The sequence below is a fragment of the Megalobrama amblycephala genome, linkage group LG4 (assembly GCF_018812025.1).
Source record: "Megalobrama amblycephala isolate DHTTF-2021 linkage group LG4, ASM1881202v1, whole genome shotgun sequence".
NCBI classification, from domain to species: domain Eukaryota; kingdom Metazoa; phylum Chordata; class Actinopteri; order Cypriniformes; family Xenocyprididae; genus Megalobrama; species Megalobrama amblycephala.
Genome location: NC_063047.1, coordinates 13,999,388 through 14,027,060, shown reverse-complemented (window position 1 = coordinate 14,027,060; position 27,673 = coordinate 13,999,388). Strand labels below are relative to the sequence as shown.

Genomic DNA, 27,673 nt, shown 5'->3' with positions numbered 1-27,673 from the left:
GAGCGATAGACGGCGTAATCGAGTAGTTATAGTGAAAAAACGGACTCATGAAAAAATTACCCGCTGTTACAGAAACAGCTCCTTAACTGACCTTGTAGTTATAAACAATCATGGCGAGCTTGATTCGTTTGAGCACTGTCTGCCAAAGAGGAATAAGACGTAAGTTAACGTTTTAACATTTTATCCGGATGAATTATTATGAGTTATAATATTACACAATATGGCCCAAAGAGGCTGTTGTCATGTTAGCACATATTCATGTATTAGCATCACATAACTATTAGTGACGGAACATATTTTGTCTTTTAAGTTGCTGATATTTGTACCATGTATACTGTGATATTTTTTATGTAACGTTATAATATACTACATGCAGCTGTGCTTCTGTGCAACACACACCTGTCTCGTGGATTGGTTGCCTATCAGAAGAATCGAGATGTAGAGCCTTTTCGTTCGGCTGCAGTGAGGATCCACGCAGCTTCATCACACTCAAGTGAGCGATGGTGACTCTGATCAAATAAGTTCAATAATGTAATCAGTTTTTCAGCCATTTTCTGATGCATTTATAACGCTAAGAATAATGTTCTATCATTAATGAATAACTGCACAGGAGCAAATGAGTAACGCAATATTAACATTCTAGTAACTGCTATTAACTTTTTAAGATACTGAATAACTAAGTAAAAGTGCTCAGTTGAATGAGGTAGTTCACTATTAGCTAATCAATAACTACTATTTTTTTTTTCATACCTCCCAGAGGACTAGTAAGAAGATTCTATACAAATTCATAATTAATATAAATAATGCATAATGTATATTTAATTCTAAAGTGAAGATCATGGTAACCCACTAGTAATGTGACTTATGTATTACCAAATCCTTCAGAAGGAATTACTTATTATTTGAAACAGTATTTTAAGTGAAATCCATGATAACTCTCTAGTAATGACTAAAGTCATTGTGAACTTTTGAGGTTTTTGGATAGTAATTGCTTTTGATACATTTGGTAATACTTGAGTCATTACTAGAGTGTTACAGTGATCTTGACTTTAGTTCCAAATGGCCAGTAATTCCTTTAGAAGGAAGTAGTAACACTTGAGTCATTACTATGCAAAACCGTACAAAAAACTCAAAAGTTTACAGTGACTTCTGTCATTACTAGGGTGTTATCATGCTTTTCACTTTAATACTGATCCAAATAATAAGTAATTCCTTCTGAAGGATTTCGTAATACTTGAGTCATTACTAGTAGGTTACCATGATCTTCACTTTAGAATTAATTATACATTGTGCATTACTCTCAATTATTATGAACCTGTATATAATAGTTCTTACTAGTCCTCTGGGAGGTATGAATGTGTTACCATTTAATGTTGCAACAATAGTGCTACATTAACAATGAACTGTTGTTTGAACTGCACATTCAATAAAAATGGTTTTACAGGATTTTAATACATTTACATTTTTTGAGGACATTGACATTTAAACCTCAGTTCTTCTGTTTAAATCATCAAAACTGCAGTGTGTGTTTGCAGGCAACATTAGTAGTCAGTAGTATTAGTATTATAAAAACTGAATTTCCTTTTGTGCTAAAGTGAAGACACTGTTTCTTGGGCTGTGTCCGAAATCACCCCCGTCCCTATACCCTTAAATAGGGGACAGCCATTTGTAGTGGTGTTCGAAACCATAGTGGATGATAGAGTGCACTCATTCAGTCCCATAATGCATTGCAATAACGAGTGGACGGCTGCGTCCAAAATCTTAAAAATTCTGCCGTCGGAGGATGCATTCCAAGGTAGAGTAGGAAGGCATCAAGGCACGTCCGAATCCAGTGTTAGCTTCACTTCTTGTCTCCTGAGATACTTTCATCTGATCGATTTTTAAAGGCAGCATAGATGTATCCTTCACTGCCTTTGATATCCCACAGTCCCGTGCGTTCCAATCCGTGATAGTTAAGCTAAAAAAGAAAGATGGTATCTGAAAGTTGCGGTTGGTGGTCAGTTTGTGTGTAAATGTACATTTTTGACCAACTTTTTCCACTTTTGATGTCATTTCTTGCGAGAAATTACTATTGTAGTAATTAAATATTTGCTTAGTCATGACCAAAGCTCTCTATTTTGCCGTAGATCATTAAACTGTTACGCTGCCTCAGAAGTCTGTCCAAAATCAGTTTCGTGAGGCACCTTTGTGCACAAACACTGCCTGCAAAGTCATTGCCAAATAGGCAATTTTGAGGCAACAAGTCAGCTGTCAAGTTTTCGTACACATTCCTACAACTGATGTACTTTTCAATGGCTAGGGAATACCCATAATGCACTATGAGGGTCGTGACGAATGAGTTCCCACATCTGACAAGAAGATGGCACCCATCCATCCATCCATTTTCCAAATCGCTGGTCCAATGTGGCTACAGTGTGATATCACACAGGTAAATTCCTTTTTATTTGAAGGTTTTCCTTTTTATATAAGGTTATAAAAGGTAGTTTCCATGACAGAGTTCAAGATACATCTTTTCATTACTACTGGAGCTGCCAGTTTGCTAAGTTTCAAATGATTATTAAAGGTAGGGCAGGCAATTTTCATCATAAACATTTTTTGTTATTCTGGTTGAAACTCTCTTCACATTCTGATAGCCATCAATAATAGAAGTGGTCTAAATGTTAAAAAAGTACATATCTTCTGAGGAAGTCTCAGGCTAAAAAAATGTTTGTCCAACAATGTCCTATCTGCCTGTCAACATGTACTTCTGCGCACCCTGCTTGTGGTGACATCACATGTCATCAGCACGTTCCATGATGAGGCTATGCAGAGTTGTAGACGCACAGTCACAGAGTGCTGCAAACAAACAGCAGCTGCCTTTTACAGTTCAGGAGGAACTGTAAGCTTATGCTGCTTTCACACTATGTCATAACTTTAATTACAAGATGGTAAATCCAAGTCCTCAGACTTGGATTTATGCGTTTCTCTGGCAACACTTATCAACGGCGAATTGAATCTGCAGCAGTCAGTAGTCAGAGCTCTGTAAGTTGTTTACGTTCAATACTATTGTAATGTTATGTGCTTTGAAACATGAGGTAATTTGACGCCATCTCTCATGACGCTCTGCAGACTCTGCTCTGGCTGTGCACGTTCATTTTTTGGACAAGTCGTGGCTTTGGAGAGAGTGCTCTGAAGGGAGGGTGGAATCTAATGCTTTCAAAGCTATTGCTAGCATCTCTGAAATTGCCTACCCTACCTTTAAACAGCAAGCACAAACTATGCAAAAGCGGCAGCTGAATTCACTCACTCGTTTTCAATCACTCCTTCAAGTGGACTATATTAGTGAAGTAAAGTAGGGAATAGTGAATGAGGGTACAGGGGGCAATTTCAAACACAGCTTTGAACTCTCTTACTTTGTATACACAAGACAATAACAAATTAAATGAAATTTTCTAATTGTTTTTCAGCTGTCTTAAGTTCAAGAGCAGCCTCCAAGCACTGGACAGGTGAACGGGTATTGAGTATAGCTCTGCTAGGCATGGTTCCAGCTGCATACTTGTGTCCTGGTCCAGTAGTAGATTACTCTATTGCTGCAGCTCTCACGTTGCATGGACACTGGTAAGTGTGTGTCTCACTCATGTATCTGAAGAACCCTGCTCTATTATGATTGTTGTATCAGGTGTTTTATTGAAAGTGGATTATAATGAGGCACATCATTTATCAGTGAGGTTATGTATTTAAACTACACTCTTTCTGTGTTTTTCTCCATTTGCAGGGGGATTGGTCAAGTCCTAACTGACTATGTCCATGGTGATTCTAAGATCAAGCTGGCTAAAGCTGGCGTTTTTATGCTCTCCACAGCAACATTCTTTGGTCTCTGCTATTTCAATTACCATGATGTTGGCCTCTGCAAGGCAGTTGCACTGCTCTGGCAAATTTAATGATTTGCCAAGAACTGACTGACTTTGAAGGATTTATCACTGTTTTAGGTACTTGTCCCAGTGTTTTGAACAGGGGCATGCCTTCAATTAAAATAAAATAAAATAAAATAAAATCACTTTTACTGTCATTACCAATAGCACATGTGCCATGGTGAGTTGATTATTGTGTTAAAGTGCAGTGCATGCTACATTAGAGTCCAGTTTGAAGCTTAACATACTGTATGTTACATGTTTGAATAATTTTTGTCATTATATTTTACAAAGACTTTTTAGTTGTTAGTCTTCTAAATGAAGAGAAATGTGAAATAAAAAAAAAAGATTTTGCTTTGGTGATGGCCTGTAATTACTGAGCATTTTAGATGACCACATGGTTGTTGATAATTATTTTTTCTTATTGATATATGAGAACATAAGCAATGTGTATGTTTAGGACTCGCTTTGTTAGTGTTTATTATTTCAGCAGTTATTGTTGGTCTCCAGCAGAGGTCAGTGTTTTTCAGTTTTATTGGGAATGCATGATCATAGTCACATTGTATGTGCAGGTCACATCTGTTTATATGCATTAAAAACAAGAAATTTACTCGTGTATACATTTGTGTATTGGTTACTTGAAGCATGACAATAAAACTGCTAAGATCCATTGCTTTGATTTTTGTTGATTCATGGTTAGAGTTTTCTTAACCAAAATAAAAAAACAAAACACACATTATTATGCTAAATTATTGGACTGTATTATACTTTTCCTTAGCAGTGGGAATCAGCAGTATACATGATAAAAATTCAATTAGATATATTATTGGAGTTTGATATTTGACAACATTTTTTTACTTGGCACCAATAACTAAGATGGAGCCACTCACAGATTCCATGTTTCACAACAAGTATGTTTTGTAAGATTGATTTGTATGTGGATGGGCACCTCTGAAAGGCCAGTAGGTCCTTGATCTTTTCACAGAATACAAGTAAAAGGTAAATAATGATTCCAGACTGTTGTGGACTTGGGGGGGAAAAAAGGCATTTTTATTTATTTTGGCTATTGCAATTGTAATCAAAGTTCTTTAGTTAGTTTGGACGCATTTAACTAGGAAGCTCCTTATAACCCCATGAAACACTGGTAGTGTAGTAAGCCATGATCAAAACATGTCATAATATTTATCTTATTCATTGGGAGGAAAAAACAAAACAACATTTATATTTGTATAGTTCTTCTAGAGCCATAAGATATGTAACAAGTGAAATTATAATGACAGTGTCAACTGACAGTCGCAGACCTACAGTGACCACAAAAAGTAATAATAAAAAAAAAACAGACAATATAATCAAATTCTAAAATAGAATCTGTAATATAGAGTGAATGAACGTCTGTCCATTGCCAAACTAAGTCAAATTCCTTGTAAGATCAATCTTACCTGCTATTTTTATTAATTATTATGAAATACTTATAATGCTTGTAATACTTTCTAAAGAAAGCTGCAAAAGAACCTGGCCTCTGGACCATAAGGTCAAAAATATACAAATATCACACAGTTCTCCCATAATCTTTGATTTGACAGATATCTTTGTCATTATAAACATAAATATGGAATTTCATAAGAATGTTGTGCATAGTAATACTTCACCGTCTCAAAACAATGAATCAGCTGAAAGGTATAAAAACACAGTGAGGCAAAGAATGATGCTGGCTCATAACCAGGAAGTGAAGCAGTTTATTAGGGTTAAAGTGTACTGTGGGTGTAAAACTCCGTCGAGTCTAAATAAGAATTTTAAGCTAACTACATTCTTTGTATATGCATTAATCATGCAGACAAGTGTGCTTAAAAATGCATTTAGGACTAGCACAGGTAAGATTTTATTATTGATTATCTCTGCGTTTTATCATAACTTTGTTGTTGTAACCAAGAGCTGCGACCATTAGCTTGTGTAATAAACTGAAATCCAGTCAAATGTACAAAACACAGATATGTAAAACAAAGATAATAAGAATAAAACATTTAGCATTGCCTAAATGTAAATAGTGATAGAAAGTATTTTTTTTTAAAAATCTGTTGTAAAACAAGAACCACTAGACCAGTTGAGTGATTTGGTTTTTGAAGATCTCAGTCTGAACCAAACCTTGTATTATATACAGTATTTATTAGCTTATTGTAACAAGTGGCTGATGTTATTATTGGTATTAATCGTTTTAAGTCTATATGACATTATTTACATAATTAACAATAACCACAACAACTATGATGTGCTGCACAAGGGGTGTAGCATGGATTTAACCAATGAGAGAGAGAGTACATCATATCACCTCATGGTATAGGAAAGTGATACATATAGAAAATCAAGTCTAAATATGGTCAACTTTCGGAGAGTACATAAAGAGTTATAGAATAGAATACAGCTTCAACAGAGGAAAAAAAGACCTTCTGTCTACGTTCCTTTAATGCTGAGACCAGCACTTTAAACATAGAATCTTTATAATGCTTAATGCTCCATGTGATCAATGTGGGTGTGGGGGTCCCAGTCCCAGTCCCGGGTAACTTTTGAGGTCTGGTACAAATAGGTCTATGATATGATATGATATCCTTTGTTGCAAACATACGAAAAATTGGACTAAAGGTTTAGTCTGGATATAAAAAACAATATTGTGGCTTCCGCAATCAAAATGAGTAAATTACCTTTGAGCCAAAATATTCATTCAAACAAAAAACCTCTAATTAAGTTTAAATAATAAATTGAAAAGGTGTTCAGCATTCTGCAACAAATATTTTTCGGATTTTTTTTTTTTTTTTAAGACGTAAAGTGAGCAGGATATTAAAATTAATGAATGGCTCCGGCTGGCATGTAACGTTATTAAGATAAGTGGGGCAGCCCTTCTCGAAGCCCTCCCTAGCTCTACAGCGCCCCACAATTTTCCAATGTAAATTTGTGGTAAAAATGGAACTGGCGCGTTGTATTTGTGAGCTAGTCTGTCCCGCTTATTTTCACAGTTCTTTGGGCTTTTTGATTTTTTTAAAAAACGTTACAGATTCTAAATAAACTTTAAAGACTGTTTGAAAATGAGCAAAATTGGTTTTTGAGATACTCCATTTAGTTTGATGAATATAACATTTTCCAAATAACAAAAACAAATCGATAATAGGCATATATTTTTCTTTTGGAAAAGTCGTAGTATTCATTTGAATGAGATGTGTTTCCCTCATTTGAGTGGGAATTTTTTGGGAGTTCTCGGTATTGTCAAAGAATATAGGCTACACTAACAAGAAGCGGCACTTAATAGAACGTTCCATTGAAACACCGGCGCTCAGCAGCAGCCCTGCGTTTCCGCCATTTTGGGGTGAAAGCGAGTCGGCTGTCCACTAGTTTCTATGGCAATATCAGCTGCTTTGTTTAAAAAAAAAAAAAAAAAAACCTACATTGAAACTGAAATCCAACCTGAATGATGACAACACAGAATAAAATACTATCACTAATGATCGAATCCTTTTACAGACTTTGCGTTAAGTCTTCCACTTTTCACAAAACCTTTGCTCTCTAGAAACCCAGTCAGTTATTTGGGTTAAAATTCTTTAAAAGGCTTATAAACACTGAATTAATACCAACATATGAAATTAAATTAAGGACATGCATCAGAAAAATTGGGAATGTTGGACAATAAATATATGAATATAACAGCTTGATTTTGCAGTGTTGTCTAATATCCGTTAAAGCAAAAGTGTCCAAAAGTGGGAATTATGCGATAACGTACACAGCAATGCATCATGTATTATAAGATCATTATGTTTGTAACGTGATCCATTAAAAAGTATAATATAGCCTATTTTAATTCAGACAGATACTATTATTATTACTCGAGTAATAGTAGCCTAATAATAGTATCTGTCTGTCCACTAGGTCTGAAATGTATTGTTCGCTGCAAACATGATGATCTTAAACTTATTAATTATTAATTTACTATTAATAAATGTGTAAAGTTGCATAAAATGAGAATACTCAATGAAGTAGGCTAACTACGTTACCTTAGATGGATGAATGGTTGGATTCCACAACTGGTAAAATAAAACATAAGACAATACAACATTTACTGTAGGAGCCATACAATTTACTGGTGACTTAATTTAAAAAACGGTTCTATTGCGCTTCAGATTTGGCAGTGAAGTTCGTCGATTTCTGAACGAACTCTGAATGAACCAAGTCTTCATTCATTAATTCATTAAACAATTTTACATGATTAATTTAAATTAATAAATATTTTAATAGACTCATTTATAACATCTAAATCTACTCATTTATAACATTAAAAGAACATTTTGTCAGAACCCATTATTTTGTTTGGTTATGTTTTCAGAATCATGGGAGAAACGTGATCGCTATATCTATCTCTAATATATATATATATGGGTCATTCTACAGAAACGTCCACTTTAGGTATGACAAAATGTCTTAAAATGTACTTCTTTTTTTAACATTTAAACTTAGACCACATTATTATATTACACTTGGACTTTATGAATACACATAAATGACAGCTTAACGATTTTTTATTTTTTTTGTACATTTATTTAAAAACTGCATGTCCCCTCTTTTTGTCACTGGTGTTACCTTACTTCTCTGGCATTTTTAAACATTTTTATGAAATTATTTCTCTTTTTTTTTCAACACATGCAGTCAGAGTTACAGAATAATAATGATAATGCAAAAAATAAGGAGATTGTGTGTTATTTATTTTAATCAGGTTTGTTAAAAGTGTGATTGAATGATGTTAATTCAATTGCGCAACCATGTATTTGCTATAACAATAAAAATATTTGAAAAACAATAATAAACAAGTAATGATACAATCCTTTACATCTTAATTCTTGAGTGTAGCAGAATTCAATGAATGTAAAATTATTATCATGTCACATATGACATTTTATTTAATGTGACAGACAAAAAACAGTAACACCAGTGACACAATGAATCACCAGTGACGTATACATAGGACCAAAGATCCTTAATTTTTCAACTATAATTAAGTAGTTTGGACTAAATTTTTACATTTGGTGTACAATAAAAGACTGTCATTGACACTTAGTGAAAGCAGTCAGTAAAAGATTATAAACAACATTTTAAAACTGTCTGTAAAGTCGCTGCACTGAATTTAGCCAAATCCCCTTAATTTAGCCATATCTGACCAAAGGAGGATTAACAATGAGAAAGAAAAGTTAGAATCATGTAATCTTAGTGCTTTTTTTATGCAAAAGAACTAAATGAATAGCTTTAAATAAAGTTTATCTAAAAACAGGTAACACCAGTGACGGTACCACCAGTGATATTTTCATAAAAAGGTAACACCAGTGACAGTAACACCAGTGACATTTTTCATGAAAAATGCATTTTACAAAATGGCTGCTGCAAGGAATCAATCCACATGTTGTAAATTATGATATATTCACTAAATCAAGTAATTTAATCCATTTGTATTCTAGTTTTTTAAAATTCCCTAGCAATAAAGTAGGTCACACCAGTGACTTCAACTAAAAGCTTCATATGAAAATATGATTTTATAATTAAAATATCTGATAACTGAAAAGAGATAGTGGACTTTCCATTGGCCTTTCTTCATTGATCTTCAGGAAATAGAAAGAAGGAAGTCAAGTGATGTCATCAGTGTGATTTTTTCTTTCAAAATAAGAGATTTTTGTTAAAGGTAACACCAGTGACACAACACCAGGGGACAACTACATTCATTAAAAATGTTATAATATTTATTTAGCATTTGGTTTTTTTATGTCATTTACATTATATATTTGATAGTTACGCATACATTATTGTATTTGAAATGGTAGAAAAACCTGTTTGTGAGCTCAAAATAAAGCACTTTCCCTCTGTACATGACTGTGGGGACGAGCACTTCTGTGGCGCTTGGAATTTTTATAATTAATTAAAAAACAAATATTGCCACATTGATGGCTCAACAAGGTTTCATTGTTCAAATAACATATTGTTTCATATTAAAATATAAAAAAATTGTAATCCTAAAGTGTTTTTTAAGTGTAATATTTCTGTAAAGTCTAGGGACAGAAAAGTGGACGTTTCTGTAGAATGACCCATATATATATATATATAGCCTAGATTATCCAGTTATAAATTAATCTTAAAAGAAAATATATCTGGCATCCAACTTATAGGTCACTATTAGCACTAATATAAAAAAGTAGCAGTCTGATGTAAAATATACAATACAGACTAAGATGTCTTTATGTAGGCTACATTAACAATGATTTGGGGCAATTAAAATGCATTATAATGGAGAATTATGTAAAGTTTTTCTTATTTAAAACGTACGTGCTTCTCATCCAGTGTCCGCAATCCATGCCCTGTACTATAAGCACCGTTGCGTAGGATAATGCAAATCAATTTTCTTCAGTTAAATAAGTGCATTTTTTATTGTTTTACAAGTCCTATCTTAAACGCTGTTCAGCTAATATTTATTTCAGCCTTGACATTTCTGTCACACATGCCCTCCCCTTCACTGTTGTGTCGCGTTACTCGTGTAATAGTGTGTGATGTAACAGAGCTGGCAAAGATCCAACTTACATAAAGAAAGTTTGTCTCCTCCCTTCTGCCTGCACATACTTTATATTGCTCTTTACAATTTGTCATACAATCTTCTTTATCCTCTGTTCTGATCAAGGGTGCAGCCTCACATCTCTCTACAGGATGTCATCCAAGCCTCAAAAAAATGGTAAGAATGAGAGCTCTTCAAGTTTAACTTTCTGTTGTACGCTACTGCGCACAGGCTTTGTGATTGTTCGCATTTGTGGCTGCGTGAAGCAATGGAATGTACGAGGGAGGGTACATGTCTGTGTATTCATATGAGAGAGGGTGAGATATAGCCTACATATAGTCTGATGGCTTTTGAGTGTTATAGGCTTAAATTTAGCTGCAGTCACAGCTTACCTATATGAATAACTGAATTTAACTCCTTTTGAATTGTATGTTTCTAACAACATTGACTTCTCTGAAAGAAAAGTCTCTGCATATCCATGTAGTTGTTTCATTATTTATGCATTAGTGTATCACAGTACATGTGAGCATGTAGAGAGGGACAGTTTTTTGTAAAAAGGTAACACTTTTCTTTGTAATATCGCTGACTCTCTGCTATTTCAGCTCTGTCATTTGTTGACTTTAATCCTTTGTTCTTTGAGCAGACCAAAGTAATGGTCAGAGCAATGTTGTCTGCAAATCTGTTACTTACTACGGCTATATAATATAACTCAGGCTTAGCTAACCTTACACTTTAGATTGCTGAGAAACTCTATATAGAAGTGACAGTACGGTGACCGGGAGGGGACATTTTCATGTTCATGTTCGGGGACATGTTCATGTTGTTTCGAGATCATATGGTGAGCAGTGGTGTTGTAGTCCTAAAAAACTGTTCCCCCCGACAGTAAATGTGTTTTATGTTGCTGTTCACTAACATGTTTCATTAAAACCAAATAAATACAGTGCATTCTAGAATTGGTTGACATTTTGACATCATGCTTTACAGTTTGACTATTATTTAAACATGCTGCTTTGGAATTATATTCACTGTGAAAAGTGATATATCTGAAATTAAAGTTTAATTTGATTCAAAATAGTGTGAAAAAGAAGCCAATTATTCAACATCGAATTTATTAACATTATAAAAATGTGGTCATGAGTTTCACAAACAAACAAAAACAGTAGTCAGGCTGAATGAAAATTTTAACCACTCTGTCAGTAGGTGGCGCTGCAGAAATAGAGCTGTTTCCCCGGTAACCTCCGTCAACTTTTATTTTACGCACATGCAAATTTATCAGTTTGACAGAATTTTCTACTTCATTGTGACATAAGAAGTCAAACTAGCCTATATCATTTCCATTATCATAGCATTTGTTATGAAAAATAGCAACCTACACATAGCCTATAGAAACAACAGAACATGTCACTCACAGGTGTAATATAAATCTAGTGAAAATATATTCCATTAATAGGCCTAGATTATAAATTATACAAGTTAGCTAAATTTACCTACAATAAAATCGATATAAATTCTAGAAAGGGTGGGTCATGAATAGTTTAAAAAGCTCCCTATAATAATTGTTGGCGCAAGATTATGTTTGTCCTCTTTTCAGACTTTTGTTCATTTTGTTCGTCAGTTAAGATCACGTTTGACTTTCTCTATAGCACTTTAAAGTGATTAACTCTCAGTAGAATTCAAATGGATCGCACATTTTATCATCAGTGTCAGTATGGCTCGTGGAAATCCTATCAAACTTTTGGAGCGTTATACGATTCAAAGTAGCCTATGTTTATGATTCCCGCACCACTAATGCATTAAATAAACAGGGCTTCAGTTGCGCTTAGGGTCTTTTCAGTTTGTACGGGAACCTAGAGCTTATAAAAGCTCTGAATGCATGATGTAGGCTATATAATTAATTAATAGTCTCAACATAATATTTCTCATGCCGTGACCGCTGCAGTGAGAGATCTGTGCTCAATGCACTCCGAGCGGCTTTGATCGGAGATCTCTCACTGCAGCGCGAACACGCACTGTGAAGCCTGGTTTTTTAGCCGATGATGGGCGGGAAAATGTAATGACAGAAGTGGTCATGCACCAATTACAACAAAGAATCGCGAGTTTACACAACAGCATTGGACACACAGTTAAAGTGCAATCTAACAGGACAATATTTTATGGACTTTCGAAGCAAAAAACAAGTGGGTATACGCAAATATTGATCCTTAGAAGTCGTAATACGCAAACAGCCCTGATCAAAAAGTAACGTTAGCATATACGGCGTATCGCCCCGACTACACCACTGATGGTGAGGGAACGATAGGGTGAATTGCCCTAATGTGGGACATTTTTTGCATTTCAGACTTCTGTGACATATTGCGATTTGTAGCCAAAACATTAAATTCACACACAATACCATTTTAAAAAACCCAGGATGTCTCCTAATCAAATCAAAAGAGAAAATGGAGATAACACATTCATAAAAGAAATTATAGACATATTAGTGCTCTTTGTGCAAGTCGTCTAAAAAAATCTGGTGCTTCCTAATGTGGGACACTGAAAATTCTATGATAAAAGGCCAAAATCTGATGTTGATAATAAGAATAATGATAATAATGATGATAATAATGATAATAATAATGATAATAATAATAATCATAATAATAAAAGGTCTATGAAAAGGCCAAAGTCTATGATAAAAGGCCAAAATCATTTGAATCATGCAGAATAGTAAAAATCTTCTTAAGTTAGTAATTCTCTTCTTGGTTATGGATGGACTGATTGATAATTGAACATCATCAGAAAAATAATACAATATGATAGTTTTGATGCATTTATTGTAAAGACATTAGGCAACTATTTTCATAGGCTATGTTATGTTATATATAGAAAATAATTAAATGCACAGTCAGAATTATTTACTGTTCTCTTCAACATATAGCCTAGGCTTATTTGAAGGCAAAATATAAAATCTTGCAACCTGCAAAAAATTAAAAAAAGCCTTGAACAAACTTTAGGCTGGATTTAACATTAAGTCAAAATTCATAAAAGTGCTGTGAACTGCATAAATGTTTATTTGGCCTAATGTTTTCTATTTCACTAAACAACAAACACACACAATCATTCATTTAATACATAGCAACACTAAAACACTGTAAATAACCATTTTTGTCCCACAAACCATGCCCCACCACACATTTTTGACTGACTAAAGTACTGTCCCACATTAGGCAATAATACTGTCCCACTTTTTGAAACCACATTTCCTAAAGTGGGACAGTATGGAAATTTGATAAAAATATAAAATATATAGTTTACACATACAATGTTATAGTATTTTTTGATGGACATACATTTCATAAGCACATTAGGCCAAAAGATATCATGATTTTTTTATTTAAAATTAATTTATACTCCTTAATGTCAAGTTTGTCAAAACTCTATGTCATTGACCTTTGGGTGGCTTTCATACAAGGTCCTTCCTTTTTGATGATTGCTACAGTCTCATATATGACTGGACATTTGAGAAGCTATGTGATTTTGATAACCTATAGTTTCACTGACATTCATGTATTTATGCGGGACCTACAAACACTAAACCTTAGGTGTCCCACATTAGGCAGTGTCCCACTTTAGGGCAATTCACCCTATTTTCTCGTAGCCACGAGTTAAATGTGTAAACAACCTGCGCAACCATGGCAACGTGGAATTATCAGGAATGGATAAGACTAATAATATTTATTTTTAATTAAGAATGAAAAATAAGGGTGGAATTAAAGGATTAGTTCACTTCTGAATGAAAATTTCCTGATAATTTACTCACCCCCATGTCATCCAAGATGTTCATGTCTTTCTTTCTTCAATCAAAAAGAAATTAATGTTTTTGATGAAAACATTCCAGGATTATTCTCCTTATAGTGGACTTCAGTGGTCTCCAAACGGTTGAAGGTCAAAATTAGTTTTTAGTGCAGCTTCAAAGGGCTTTAAACGATACCAGATGAGGAATAAGGGTCTTATCTGGCGAAATGATCGGTCATTTTCTTTAAAAAAATGCAACTGTATATGCTTTATAAACAGAAATGATCACCTCTGATATAGCCTATATATATATATATATATATATATATATATATATATATATATATATATATATATATATATATATATATATATATATATCCTATACATAGGCTAATATATATATCGCTTGGGAACGGGCGATATATATATTAGCCTATGTATAGGATATATATATATATATATATATATATATATATATATATATATATATATATATATATATAGGCTATATCAGAGGTGATCATTTCTGTATATGCTTTATAAACAGAAATGATCACCTCTGATATAGCCTATATATATATATATATATATATATATATTAGCCTATGTATAACGGGCGATATATATATTAGCCTATGTATAGGATATATATATATATATATATATATATATATATATATATATATATATATATATATATATATAGGCTATATCAGAGGTGATCATTTCTGTATATGCTTTATAAACAGAAATGATCACCTCTGATATAGCCTATATATATATATATATATATATATATATATATATATATATATATATATCCTATACATAGGCTAATATATATATCGCCCGTTCCCAAGCTTTCATAGGTTATATACAAATTATAAACAAAATATTCTTTTAACATAGGCTATAGCCTAGGCGTAATTTTAAAGGAAGCCCTTTGAAGTTACATAAAACACTCCTAAAGTTATACACTCCTATAGTAGCCTATATATTTTGTCTAATAAAAAGTCTCCCCATATTTACAGTGGTATAAATCCAATATCGCAGTGTTATTTTACAGAAAACCATTTGAAAATACATAAAACACTGCTGAAAGTGATATATATTATATATTTTGTCTGTGCTATAAACAAACAAACAAAAAAGAGGCGTTTTATGATTTTGATAAGTTTTATTCTTTCAGGAGACACAAGACTCTATTACAATCTAGAACATCCTCATATGTGCATCATTTTTTTTTTCACCTGTGTTGAGCATCACCTCAGCATCACCCGTCTGCCTCCTGGAGATGTGATGCCAGCTGTGCCAGCTGCTGCTGCTGCTCACTAATCTTCAACAGAAACCGAAACTACTGTTTATACACACAGTTTTTGCACTGTAATAATACCAATTTCACAATATCAAAATGTAGATTTACTGAAATGGCAATTCTATTCAAGTTTGCACACTTGCAGACAGTACAGTGTGCAAGTAGCCTTTGCCATATCCCAAACGGTTTTGACTTTTTTTTGGTCAAATAATAGTTTATCATATTAGTTGCTGTGCTTTCACATTTTAAAATAATAATAATTAAATAAAAAATGAGTTAAGCCTTGTAAATGCAGTAATGCAGTTTACGCAGAGTCCTCGTACACTCCCCATTGTGTCGCTGGCCGAGGTAATAATCACTTTAGTTTCGCTTTCAAAGATCTCTTTTATCGGTGCTTTTCTTTTGCTACGTGTGATTATCTTATCTTATATATTATATTATACAAAACAGTCCATAAACTATAAATCCTCACGAAAACTCACAAATCTACTTAAGTCAAGCCAGCTCGCGCATCAGCCGGAACAAGAGAGATCATCCTGTGTAAAATTTCTCGGTTTCTGAACTGTTGGCTTGTTTGACGTCTCCGCGAACGCTAACTTTCGGGCATGATTTATAAACCATCGACATGTGCTCAGAAAACGTTAGCACGCTTTGATCGATGGTTTGGAGATTGCGCGTTTCTCCATTCGAGAGCGCATTTCCTCATTTTCCTACACATCCGCGACAAAACAGTTGATAATTTACGAACGAAAGCTCACAGAAACGTGAAAATGGTCTCATTTGAAAGAAAATATCCTTAGCTAGTTTGTAGCTTTTTTGATACCGTTTTAGTGTGACACTGACTTAAGCAGCCCTTATCAAAGTTGCGGGGGTCAATTTCTGACTGATCCCCCTGTCCCTCCCTCCCAGTCACCGTAAATATTACAATTTAATTACATTATTCAAATTTTAGAACCTTTGTATTCTTAAGTTCATCTTTAGGCTATAACATTTTCCAGATCTTTTTTTTTTCAGTTTCAGTTTTGATCTGTTTCTGTTCTGTCAACTTGCTAAATGATCAGATTTTGTATATCATGGAAATCACAGTTTGTGATTTTTCCAGCTGCTGCTCAGAAAACATACTTCACAGAAGTACATGGTCTAGCAAACATTGCTCCCTTGGTACGTTCGGTAGAGGAGACACCTGAGCCCATCCCCACCACAGTTAAAGGCACCATCCCAACATGGATCCATGGGAGTCTGCTGCGGAATGGTCCAGGAAAGTTTGAGTTTGGGAATCAGCAGTGAGTATGGCGATTCTACTGTTAATATATGGTGATTTATTTTAACTTACAAGAAGAACATCACTGGAATCTGAGAAATAGTAAGAGAAATTAACTAATCTCTGTTTCTATGGTTTGCAATTAGCAACTGGCTATAAAGCTAATGACATACGGAAAGGTGGTTCTGTAATTTGGGATATGTAGTGGTGGAGGTATAGTGACCCAACTAGAGACAACTAATGGAAGCCTTTCACACAAGGCTGTTATTCTAAATTTCGATTTGTGATTTGTTTGATCACAATGATAATATGTCATTCAAACTCTAACATGCATATTCAAGCTCACGTTTGCTCATGTAAATGTTTCCTCAGCTATAACCACTGGTTTGATGGCATGGCCTTGATGCATCGCTTTCAGATCGAGGATGGTCAGGTGACATACAGAAGCCGTTTTCTGCGTAGCGACTCGTATAAGCAGAACAGCGAGAAGAACCGCATCATGGTGTCAGAGTTTGGCACTTTGGCTCTACCTGATCCCTGCAAGAACTTTTTTCAACGCTTCCTGTCCAGATTTGAGATGTTAAGTACGTATTCATTTACAGTGGTGTACAGTAGATGGTGAATACGTGAGTGAATGATAGTAAGGAGGTTGACTAGCTGTGTTGACAGGGAAATGGATCTCAATTGTTTTAAAAAATCACCAATAGCAAACTGTTTTCAAATGGGTTATAAAAGCTCTTTCTGTTTCTGAAAAAGTAAAGAGGCATGGAGGGCCTTGCTCAAGAGCACAACAGGAGTGGTCAGTGGAAGCATCCAAGTGTGTCTAAAGTGCGTCCTGGACAAACAACTCTATGTCTGTAATCATGAGAGCACATTTAAATCAGACACCATAAGCACTCGATTAAGATTAACTATGAATCTACTACTATTCTACTATCAATCTACTATTGAAGTGTTGAAATGGAGTTGGCAGAATGTTCTGACACTATAACTTGTTTGGTCCTAAGACTTCCACAGAATATATACGTTTTAATATTTAGGCCACTTCTATTATTGATTGTTATCAGGATGTGAAGAGGGTTTCAACAAGTATAACAAAAAGTGTCTAGAAAAAAATTGCCCACCCATTTAAGAGATATAACCAGTTTAGACTGAAAGGATCTCAAGCTGACTTGCTGAAGACGTTACTGTGCCCATTAATAGATACCCATTAATGGTAAAATAAATTCCAGCACAGCGCTACAACAACCCTTGAAAGCACAACATGTAAGATTTTTGGATTAAAATATCCAAAAACCACTTGAACAATGTTATATATTTTATTGAATTGTGTATTTACTTATGACTTGTGTTTCCAAGAATGTTTAAATCCAGAGAAATAAGCAATTTTTACCAGGACATGGACCGTGTCCATGCGTCGCCTATCAATGATTTCATACCTGCGTTACCCTTGGTTTCTGATTTAATTTTGTAGAAACCATGGAAACGCCAAAGACACTTTAATATAAACTGCTCAAAAAAATGAAAGGAACACTTTGAAAACACATCAGATCTCAATGGGGAAAAATATCATGCTGAATATCTATACTGATATGGACTGGGTAATGTGTTTGGAATAAAAGGATGCCACATCATTTGATGGAAATGAAAATGATCAAAATGATCAATCTACAGAGGACTGAATTCAAAGACACTCTGAAAATCAAAGTGAAAAAATAATGCAGCAGGCTAGTCAATTTTGCTGAAATTTTATTGCAGCAACTCAAAATGGTACTCAGTATGGCCCTCACGTGCTTGTATGCATGCCTGACAATGTTGGGGCATGCTCCTAATGAGGCGACGGATGGTGTCTTGGGTATTTCCTCCCAGATCTGGACCAGGGCATCACTGAGCTCATGGACAGTCTGAGGTGCAACCTGGCGGTGTCGGATGGACAGAAACATAATGTCCCAGAGGTGTTCTATTGGATTTAGGTCAGGTGAGCGTGGGTGTCATTCAATGGTATTAATTCCTTCATCCTCCAGGAACTGCCTGCATATTCTCACCACATGAAGCCACATTGTCGTGCACCAAGAGGAACCCATGGCCCCCTGCACCAGTGTAGGGTCTGACAATGGGTCCAAGGATTTTATCCCGATACCTAATGGCAGTCAGCGTGCCATTGTCTAGCCTGTAGAGGTCTGTATGTCCCTCCATGGATATGCCTCCCCAGATCATCACTGACCCACTACCAAACCGGTCATGCTGAACGATGTTACAGGCAGCATAATGTTCTCCACGGCTTCTCCAGACCCTTTCACGTCTGACACCTTTCAGTTTTGGTGTTCAATGGCAAACGCCAATCAAGCTCCATGGTGCCAGGCAGTGACCACAGGGTCCACAAGAGGACGTAGGGCCTTTAGGCTACCCTCATGAAGTCTGTTTCTAATTGTTTGGTCAGAGACATTCACACCAGTGGCCTGCTGGAGGTCATTTTGTATGGCTCTGGCAGTGCTCATCCTGTTTCTCCTTGCACAAAGGAGCAGATACCGGTCCTGCTGATGGGTTAAGGACCTTCTACGGCCCTGTCCAGTTCTCCTAGAGTAACTGCCTGTCTCCTGTAATCTTCTCCATGCTCTTGAGACTGTGCTGGGAGACACAGCAAACCTTCTGGCAATGGCACGTATTGATGTGACACTGACCCTAGCCAAATGCAAAACTGGGGAAAAACAGTCAGAAAAGATGAGTAGAGAAAAAAATGTCAGTGGCCTCCACCTGTAAAACCATTCCTGTTTTGGGGGTCATCTCATTGTTGCCCATCTAGTGCACCTGTTGTTTATTTCATTAAGACCAAAGCAGCTGAAACGGATTAACAACCCCTTCTGCTACCTAACTGACCAGATCAATATCCCAGGAGTTTAACTGACTTGATGCTATTCTCTAATTAAAAAGTGTTACTTTAATTTTTTTGAGCAGTGTATTATGTGTTTTAGTTTACAGGTGAGCAATTGTTTGGATGGATACATTCATCAACAGAAAACTAATCATGTTATATAGATACACAGATAGTTCACACAGCTCACTCGGCCCTGCTCTGCTTCATACTACAGTAACGTTAACAATCTCCTCCATGAACATGATTTCTGTCCGAGTCCCGTTACACTTCTTTTCCACCTGCAGATGTGAAGACAACACCTCCCATGATTCCGCGAAATCAAGGCGTCATCAAGCTACGCCTTTGTTTTGAATCAGCAGCCTCTAACAGTGAAAATTTACATATTGTGCCTTTAATGAAATTACCTTTCACAACAGATAATGCTTTACAATGAGAGAGCTACTACATATGGCAAGAACTATCTTACTCACCTGTTGAATAATAGAACATTATCTCCACATCACTTTTACAACATTTCAAATTCCTCGTTCTCGCCATCTCCGAAAAGCCAATGTTGATTATCGTTGTATTACGAGCTCTGTCGTGTTCTCTTTATGCTAGCAGACTTTCCTCTGTTCTGCTTTTTTCACCAAGGTTCGAGATTTAGCGTGCTCCATGTCAAACTTTATCGCTTATTGTGACAACCTGGGCGAGTGACGTAAACCATCCCATCAGGTCTAAAATATTTAAGTTTATAATAGGCTTACCATAGTGAATCAGAGAAAGACAAAAACACATTTTGATGATGTATTAACTCATTCAATTTTGAACAAAAAATAAGTTAGTGTACCTTTAATAGCCTATAATCAATAATCCCAGTTCCTGTTAATAAAAAAAAAAGTCTGAAAACAAGCAGCTTTGTCAAAATTACAGAAGAAATATCTTTAAATATTAAGGTCCTTTGAGTCAAAAAGGTTGAGAACAAACGTTTCAAATCCATTTTGGCCTCAAATTACAAATAAAAGGTATTTGTTACACTTATTTTCCTCTCTCTAATTCCAGAGCCAACAGATAACGCCAGTGTCAGCTTTGTTAAATACAAGGGTGACTATTATGTCAGCACAGAGACAAACTATATGCACAGAGTGGATCCAGATACTCTGGAGTCCAAACAGAAGGTATGAAGAATAACCAGCTTATAGTCACCAACCTAGACCAACCAGTCATGTCTAATTTAAAAAGTATGATTATTTGTAGGTGGACTGGAGCAAGTTTATAGCTGTGAACGGTGCTACTGCTCATCCACACATTGATCCAGATGGCACAGCTTACAACATGGGCAACTCATACAAAAACAAAGGTTAGATTCCAGTCTTCTCCTTATGTGTTGACCAAGTGCAATATCACCTTAGGAGGATTTAAGAGGCATGCTTTTGTGTTTTGACCTGTTTTATAGGGGCTTTCTATAACATCATCAGGGTGCCCCCAGAAAGAGACAGTCCAAAGGATACTCTAGAGGGAGCCAAGATTTTATGCTCTATCGCCCCTCTTGACAAATTCAAACCCTCCTATTATCACAGCTTTGGTGAGTGAAGAAGAATATCTGTCATGTTTGTTATCTTCAGATCTCCTATACAGGTAGTCATTCAAGAATGACTATCATGTGTCATTTTATTGCACAGCTACTGTATGTAATAAAATATTTTATTGCTAGGCACTCTTAATAGTCTAATCATATAGTCTGAATGGAGCGATCATATGAATGTGCAGTACTGAAAAAACGTTTTATTTTCCTGAACCTTTCAGGCATGTCAGAGAACTATGTAGTGTTTATCGAGCAGCCCATTAAGTTGGACCTGTTTAAGATAGTGACTGGTAAACTAAGGGGGAAATCGATAAATGAGGCTGTTTACTGGGACCCCAACCAGGAAACCATATTCCACCTGATTGACAAACAATCTGGAAAGGTGAGGCAACAATCATGACAACAGTCTCACAGAGGCACTGAGAACAATTAGGAGGAAGTGGACTTCCTGTGGTTTCTCTTTTAAGGTTATTCTATATTTGTTCACTGATAGTGTTTCATATGAAATGATAGTGATAGTGGTTCAATGAAAGCTGATGGAGAACCTAAAAACATTATAAGATAACGTTTGAGGGGACAAATTATCAAAGACTTCTTTAACAATTTAGCCAACTACTCTGCATCTCTCTGCAGGAGATGCCAGTGAAGTACTACACCAAGGCCTTATCCACCTTTCATCAGATCAATGCTTTTGAGCAGGATGGATTCCTCATGTTAGACATGTGCTGCTCTGACGACGGCCAGGCTATAAACAACTTCCTAATCCAGAACCTGCGGCAATCAGGAGAGGGACTGGATGAGGTTATGTTCTTCCTTAAACTATCTTTCTCTGTCTATACTAATTAGTAGTAGTAGTAGTATAGCATAAATTACATTCTGTCTGTCCTGTCGCTCTCTCTCTCAGATGTACTATATAAAACCATGTGTATTATTATTACAAAAATATACTGTTAACAATACTACTGCTATTATTAGTAGTAGTAGTATTAGTATTATGCAATTTATGCCATATATTATTATTATTATTATTATTATGACATCAATGACATTCTCATCTGTCCTGCCACTCTCTTTTTTTCTGTCAGATGTATAACACCATGTGCCAGCCGCTTCCCCGTCGTTTTGTGCTTCCTCTCAACATCACCAGTGAAACACCACTGGAACAGAATCTCAACACACGGCCTGACAGCACTGCCACCGCTGTCTGCCGTACTAAAAACCAGGTGTTGTCTTTGTGCTGGTTACCACAGCACTATGTGTGTTATTTGCTCATTCAAAACTGTTTTTTCTTCAAAGCACTTCAAGGAATTTGGTCTGTAGTATTGTTTATAGCATTGCTTATTTTTGCCAGCCTGTCCACTGGCACATACAGCATAGTTCAAAAGTTTGGGGTCAGTATTTTTATTCAGCAAGGACACTTTAAATTGATTAAAAGTGACAGTAAAGACATGTATAATGTTTTCAATTTTCTATTCCTCAAAGAATGTATCACAGTTTTCACAAAAGTACTTACCCATTTGTGCCCAAATTTTTCTGAATGGTTTCATGCATATAGTCGTGTTAATAGTGTTCTATGTGAACATGTTGTGCATTTATTTTCCCCAGGTTTTTTTTTTTTTTTTTTCTTAAAAAATCATATTTGAATGTGCAGCAACTATAGTTGCCAGTGGGCAAATATATTGTATGCACCCCCTCAATGTAAAATTTAAATAGGAGGAGAACATTTGGCATCTAACTCAAAATAACTGCTTTCAACCGATCAATCTTTTATACATAATAAATCTGTTTATGAATAAAGTCAAAGAACATTCGATGTGAACCCAAAAAAGATGCATCTAGATTATAATCTCTTGAATATGAAAAAACAACAAACAACAAATCAATTTTAAAGTGGTGGAACATAGTTTGGAACAAAGTGCAGCCATTAAGTTGCCCCAGCAGGGCAGTGTGTATCAAAAAGTTAAATGAAAATAAATAAATAAAAAATAAATACAATGAAGAAAAACTTCTACGGGACATGGGAGTGGGACAGTAGAGCTGTGGAAAGATTGCTCTCTCATCTCCTCCTTTTGACAGGTTTATTCATTTTATTCTATTTATAGAGATGTCAGTTAAAGGGTGAAGTTATACTCTTAAAAACAACCCAAAAAGTTGGGTTGAAAATGGACAAACCTAGCAATTGGGTTGTTTTAACCCAGCGGTTGGGTTAAATGTTTGCCCAACCTGCTGGGCAGATTTATTTAACTCAACAATTGTTTAAAAATTACTGTATTGCTTGCTTAAAATGAACCCAAAGTACGGCAAACGTTGGGCAAACATTTAACCCAAATGCTGGGTTTGTTCATTTTCAACCCAACTTGGGTTGTTTTTAACCCAGCATTTTTTAGAGTGTATGTTTTAAGTGGGATATTATGAAAGCAAAAAGCACTAAACAAGACCAATAACCTTGATTTATTAACCTATCCACAGTACCCCATTTCCTCATGAAATATACTTACAAGTAATTTGCCCACTGACAACTATAGTTGCCGCTTGGACTTTTGACTAAATATGCCAAAAACTATAGATCTCTTGTAAGATTCGTCTCGTTTGGATGATTCAAGAGACCTTCACGATTATGTAGATATATATATGTCAATAAAAAGTATTTATTAGTAAATTACGTTTCTTTGAGAGGGTTTGCCTTCGCCATGCTTCCTGGAAGTAGGGGTTGGAAGTTGGCAGCCTCATGTGACAGGAAGGAAGTGAATACCTTTTTTTTTTGTTCTTGAAATCCTTTATTTGGTTGTTTTCTTGCACGTCATTGAGACAAAAAACATGGATAACATCTAAAAAAATAGGCTACTTACAAAAGGAAAATGACAACTATACTCTGCGCTAAAATGGGTTAAGCAGCACAGCCATCTTAACACTGATAATAATAAGAAATTTTTCTTGAGCATTTGAGTAATGACTGCTAAATATTCAGCATTTTCACATTTTAAAATGTATTAAACTAGAAAATTTCAATTGTAATAATTCACAATATTACCGTTTTACTGTATTTTTTATCAAATAAATGTAGCCTTGCTGAGCCTAAGAGACTTCTTTTTAAATAAATTAAAAAATCTTACCAACCCCAAATTTTTGAACGGTAGTATAAATTACAGCACTTAGACTTGGTGTATTAAAGGGTTAGTTCACTCAAAAATTAGATTTTTTGTTTTTTTATTTTTTTGTGCTCTAGATAACAATGATTGATTTATGACACAAAATGTGCATTTGTGTGTTGGAGAGTCTTCAGCTCTTTTAGGACTACATAATGTCTCTCTCTCAGGTGTTTTGCACATTTGAGGACCTCTGTGGTGAAGACCTGAAAGACTATGGCGGCTTGGAGTTTCCCCATATTAACTACGCCAAATATAACACCAAACCTTATAGATACTACTATGGTTGTGGCTTCCGCCACCTAGTGGGTGACTCCTTAATTAAGATGGATCTGGAGAGCAAAAGTTTCAAGGTGAGATCAAATTATGAAACAAGAAAACTTTTCTTGTCCATTTGGCACACAATGTTAAGAGTGTTTGTATGTTTCATACATGAATTCATTTACAGGTATGGCGCCAACCTGATCTCTACCCATCCGAGCCTGTCTTCGTTCCTTCACCCAATGCTGAGGAAGAGGACGATGGAGTCATCCTGTCTGTAATCGTCACACCAGTTAAGGTGCACCCTGAGTGTTTGTTAAAAATGTATATATATATATTTAAGAAGAGACATAAGCTCTATACTTCACCTGTTCAGAAAGTGAAACATGTTGAGAAAAGTCAGTCAAGAAATTTTATTACATTTATTATAAATGCCTCTTCTCTCTGCAGGATAAGAGTACATTTCTATTAGTCCTAGATGCCAAAACATTTGAAGAGCTGGGAAGAGCTGAAGTACCTGTCAACATTCCTTATGGATTCCATGGAGCCTTCAATTCCAGTGCATGAATCTCTTGGTACCTCTCCAACAACAAATGACAAGTAGCTCTTCAAAATGGTTAATACACCACTTAGCTGCTACTATTGAAAGCAAGAGACTAACAGAATAATATTTCTATGAAATTTGCCCAAAGAGATCCTCCACAGATTGATTTCATATTTTTTAAAAATAACTACACATATAAACTAGTTAGTTCCCTGTGAAAAATTCAGCCTTAATTAAAATACAACAAACAAGGCTTTAAATTTGAATGAACAATTTTACAACTTTAATTTAAATTATTTTTAAATTTTAATTTTAATTTTAATTATTTTTTTTAATTTAATTTATTTTTTTTATTTAATTAAAAAAGAGCATTTACTGAAACAAAGCTTACACATTACTGATGCCTATTTGGCTCACACAGTTTTGATATATATTTGATTTCTCAATACATTTATTTTCTCTTGTGTTTTTATTTTTTAAATTGTGGACTGTATGTTTATCAGTGTTGGGCACGTTACTTTAAAAAAGTAATTAGTTACTTCTAAAAAGTAATTAGTTACTTCTCACAAATAGTAACTGAGTTACATCATTATAAAAGTAACTAATTACTTTCTTTCTTCAGTCGAAAAGAAATTAAGGTTTTTGATGAAAACATTCCAGGATTGTTCTCCTTATAGTGGACTTCAGTGGCCTCCAGACAGTTGAAGGTCAAAATTACAGTTTCAGGGTCTTATCTAGCGAAACGATCGGTCATTTTCGAAATTTTTTTTTAACTGTATATGCTTTATAAACAAAAATGATCACCTTGCACGTGATTCTGCTTTCCGTATTCTTCAAAAAGCTTATGCCATGTGTCCTATTCTACCTACGGAAAAAAACGAAACTGACGCCACGTTCATTCCTTAAGTTGAATAGGGAAGGTGTAGGACATACAGCGTAAGCTTTTTGAAGAATACGGAAAGTGGAAGAACGTGCAAGGTGATCGTTTGTGTTTATAAAGCATATATAGTTGTATTTTGTTCGAAAATGACTGATCGTTTCGCTAGATAAGACCATTATTCCTCGTCTGGTATCGTTTAAAGCCCTTTGAAGCTGCACTGAAACTGTAATTTTGACCTTCAACTGTCTGGAGGCCATTGAAGTCCACTATAAGGAGAACAATCCTGGAATGTTTACATCAAAAACCTTAATTTCTTTTCAACTGACGAAAGAAAGACATGAACGTATTGGATGACAGGGGGGTGAGTAAAATGTATTTTATTTGAAAGTGGACTAATCCTGTAAGTTTTGTTTTGTAGAAAGCCTTATTTAAAGTGAATTTTGTTTTGCAAAAATTGTATCTTAATTTTAATCAATGTTTCATCAACCAATTGCCTGGATTTAATAAATAAGAAGCAAATATAGCAGAAAATATAATCATGACAGTATAATCATTGCGGCGGCGCGATTACTTGCGCGTGAACTGAAGCACGTCTTATAAATATAAATGTGATTAGTCAAGTAATGGCTTAAATGAACAACTACTAATCTAACACACACACCAGAGAAAAAACTTTGCAGGTCCTATGGCTGAGAGAGAGCCTACTCGGATGAAAACCGCTCCAGTAAGCTCAATTATATTAACGCCGCATTTTATTGTCAGTAACGGTAACGGCGTTGTAACGGGAAAAAGACATTAGTTTGATTACTTGTTACTGAAAAAAGAAATGCCATTTGTAACACCTTTATTTATAAAGCTGTTATTCCCATCACTGATGTTTATACCACAATATGACACTTTTGCAATGTTTGCAACTGATTTTTTTTTTTGCTCAATCAGTTATGAATTGCATGTTTTATTATACAAGGCTCTTCTCTTAATATTTGCTGATTTTCATATCTCCATCCTTAAATGAGAAAAAAAGTTCACTTCATTGAATGTAATTCCTAAGGCAGAATCATTTTTGTAAATAAAAAGTAAAACCCAGAGGTGCCTTAACTTTTTACCTCTTTGCAAAGTAACATTTTTAAGTACTGTTTCTCTTGTGTATTATGCCTTCTACTTTTTAACTGTATACAAGTTTTACATTTGTTTCATTAATTATATATTGTTTTTCGTTTTCAAATTTCTAATTTGTAACTTGATAATCACAATTACTGTGACAAATATTTTCACACACAATATTTTGTATGCTATCTGCTGCATGCTTTCATACAGTCCACTTTTATAAAAACATTCACAAAGCAAGTGAAACGGGGAAGTGTCTATTTTTTTCCACATCATTTCACATTCTAATACACATTTGATAAGGTAACCTTGACGACATGTGCATCCTACAGAGAGATGGATAGCTATACTTTTCTTGTCCACTAGGTAGCAGCAGAGACTCATAGCAGGAAGTTTAGTCATAAGCCTGACGTAAAAACAACCATATACATTCATTCTATACAACAAACTATATATTTGAGATACTTTCATTAACCAATAGT

The 27,673-nt window shown here is 35.0% G+C and overlaps 1 protein-coding gene across 3 annotated transcripts; it reads left to right on the top strand.

The window, feature by feature from the left end:
• On the top strand, positions 1-25,753 carry LOC125266748 (succinate dehydrogenase [ubiquinone] cytochrome b small subunit A, mitochondrial-like). 3 transcript variants are annotated; one of them, XM_048187714.1, is made up of 14 exons: positions 1-159; positions 377-493; positions 10,588-10,638; positions 16,656-16,836; positions 17,187-17,398; positions 20,731-20,846; positions 20,926-21,028; positions 21,125-21,253; positions 21,475-21,635; positions 21,887-22,054; positions 22,339-22,476; positions 24,570-24,752; positions 24,848-24,958; positions 25,111-25,753. In XM_048187714.1, the coding sequence occupies exons 1-14, from the start codon at positions 111-113 to the stop codon at positions 25,225-25,227; spliced, it is 1,836 nt and encodes a 611-aa protein (XP_048043671.1). In that variant the 5' UTR covers positions 1-110; the 3' UTR covers positions 25,228-25,753. The 3 variants fall into 3 exon arrangements, with proteins under 3 accessions (XP_048043671.1, XP_048043672.1, XP_048043670.1); XM_048187713.1 differs by lacking the exons at positions 1-159; positions 377-493 and adding an exon at positions 5,618-5,761; XM_048187715.1 differs by lacking the exons at positions 10,588-10,638; positions 16,656-16,836; positions 17,187-17,398; ... (7 more) ...; positions 24,848-24,958; positions 25,111-25,753 and adding exons at positions 3,447-3,597; positions 3,755-4,560.
• The last annotated feature ends 1,920 nt before the right edge of the window (positions 25,754-27,673 follow it).

Excerpts from the sequence above, each read along its gene's own strand:
- LOC125266748 (XM_048187714.1), top strand. The coding sequence starts at position 111 with ATGGCGAGCTTGATTCGTTTGAGCACTGTCTGCCAAAGAGGAATAAGA. Across the intron at positions 16,837-17,186 it reads TTTGAGTTTGGGAATCAGCA|CTATAACCACTGGTTTGATG; the intron begins GTGAGTATGGCG and ends ATGTTTCCTCAG. Across the intron at positions 21,636-21,886 it reads TTGACAAACAATCTGGAAAG|GAGATGCCAGTGAAGTACTA; the intron begins GTGAGGCAACAA and ends ATCTCTCTGCAG.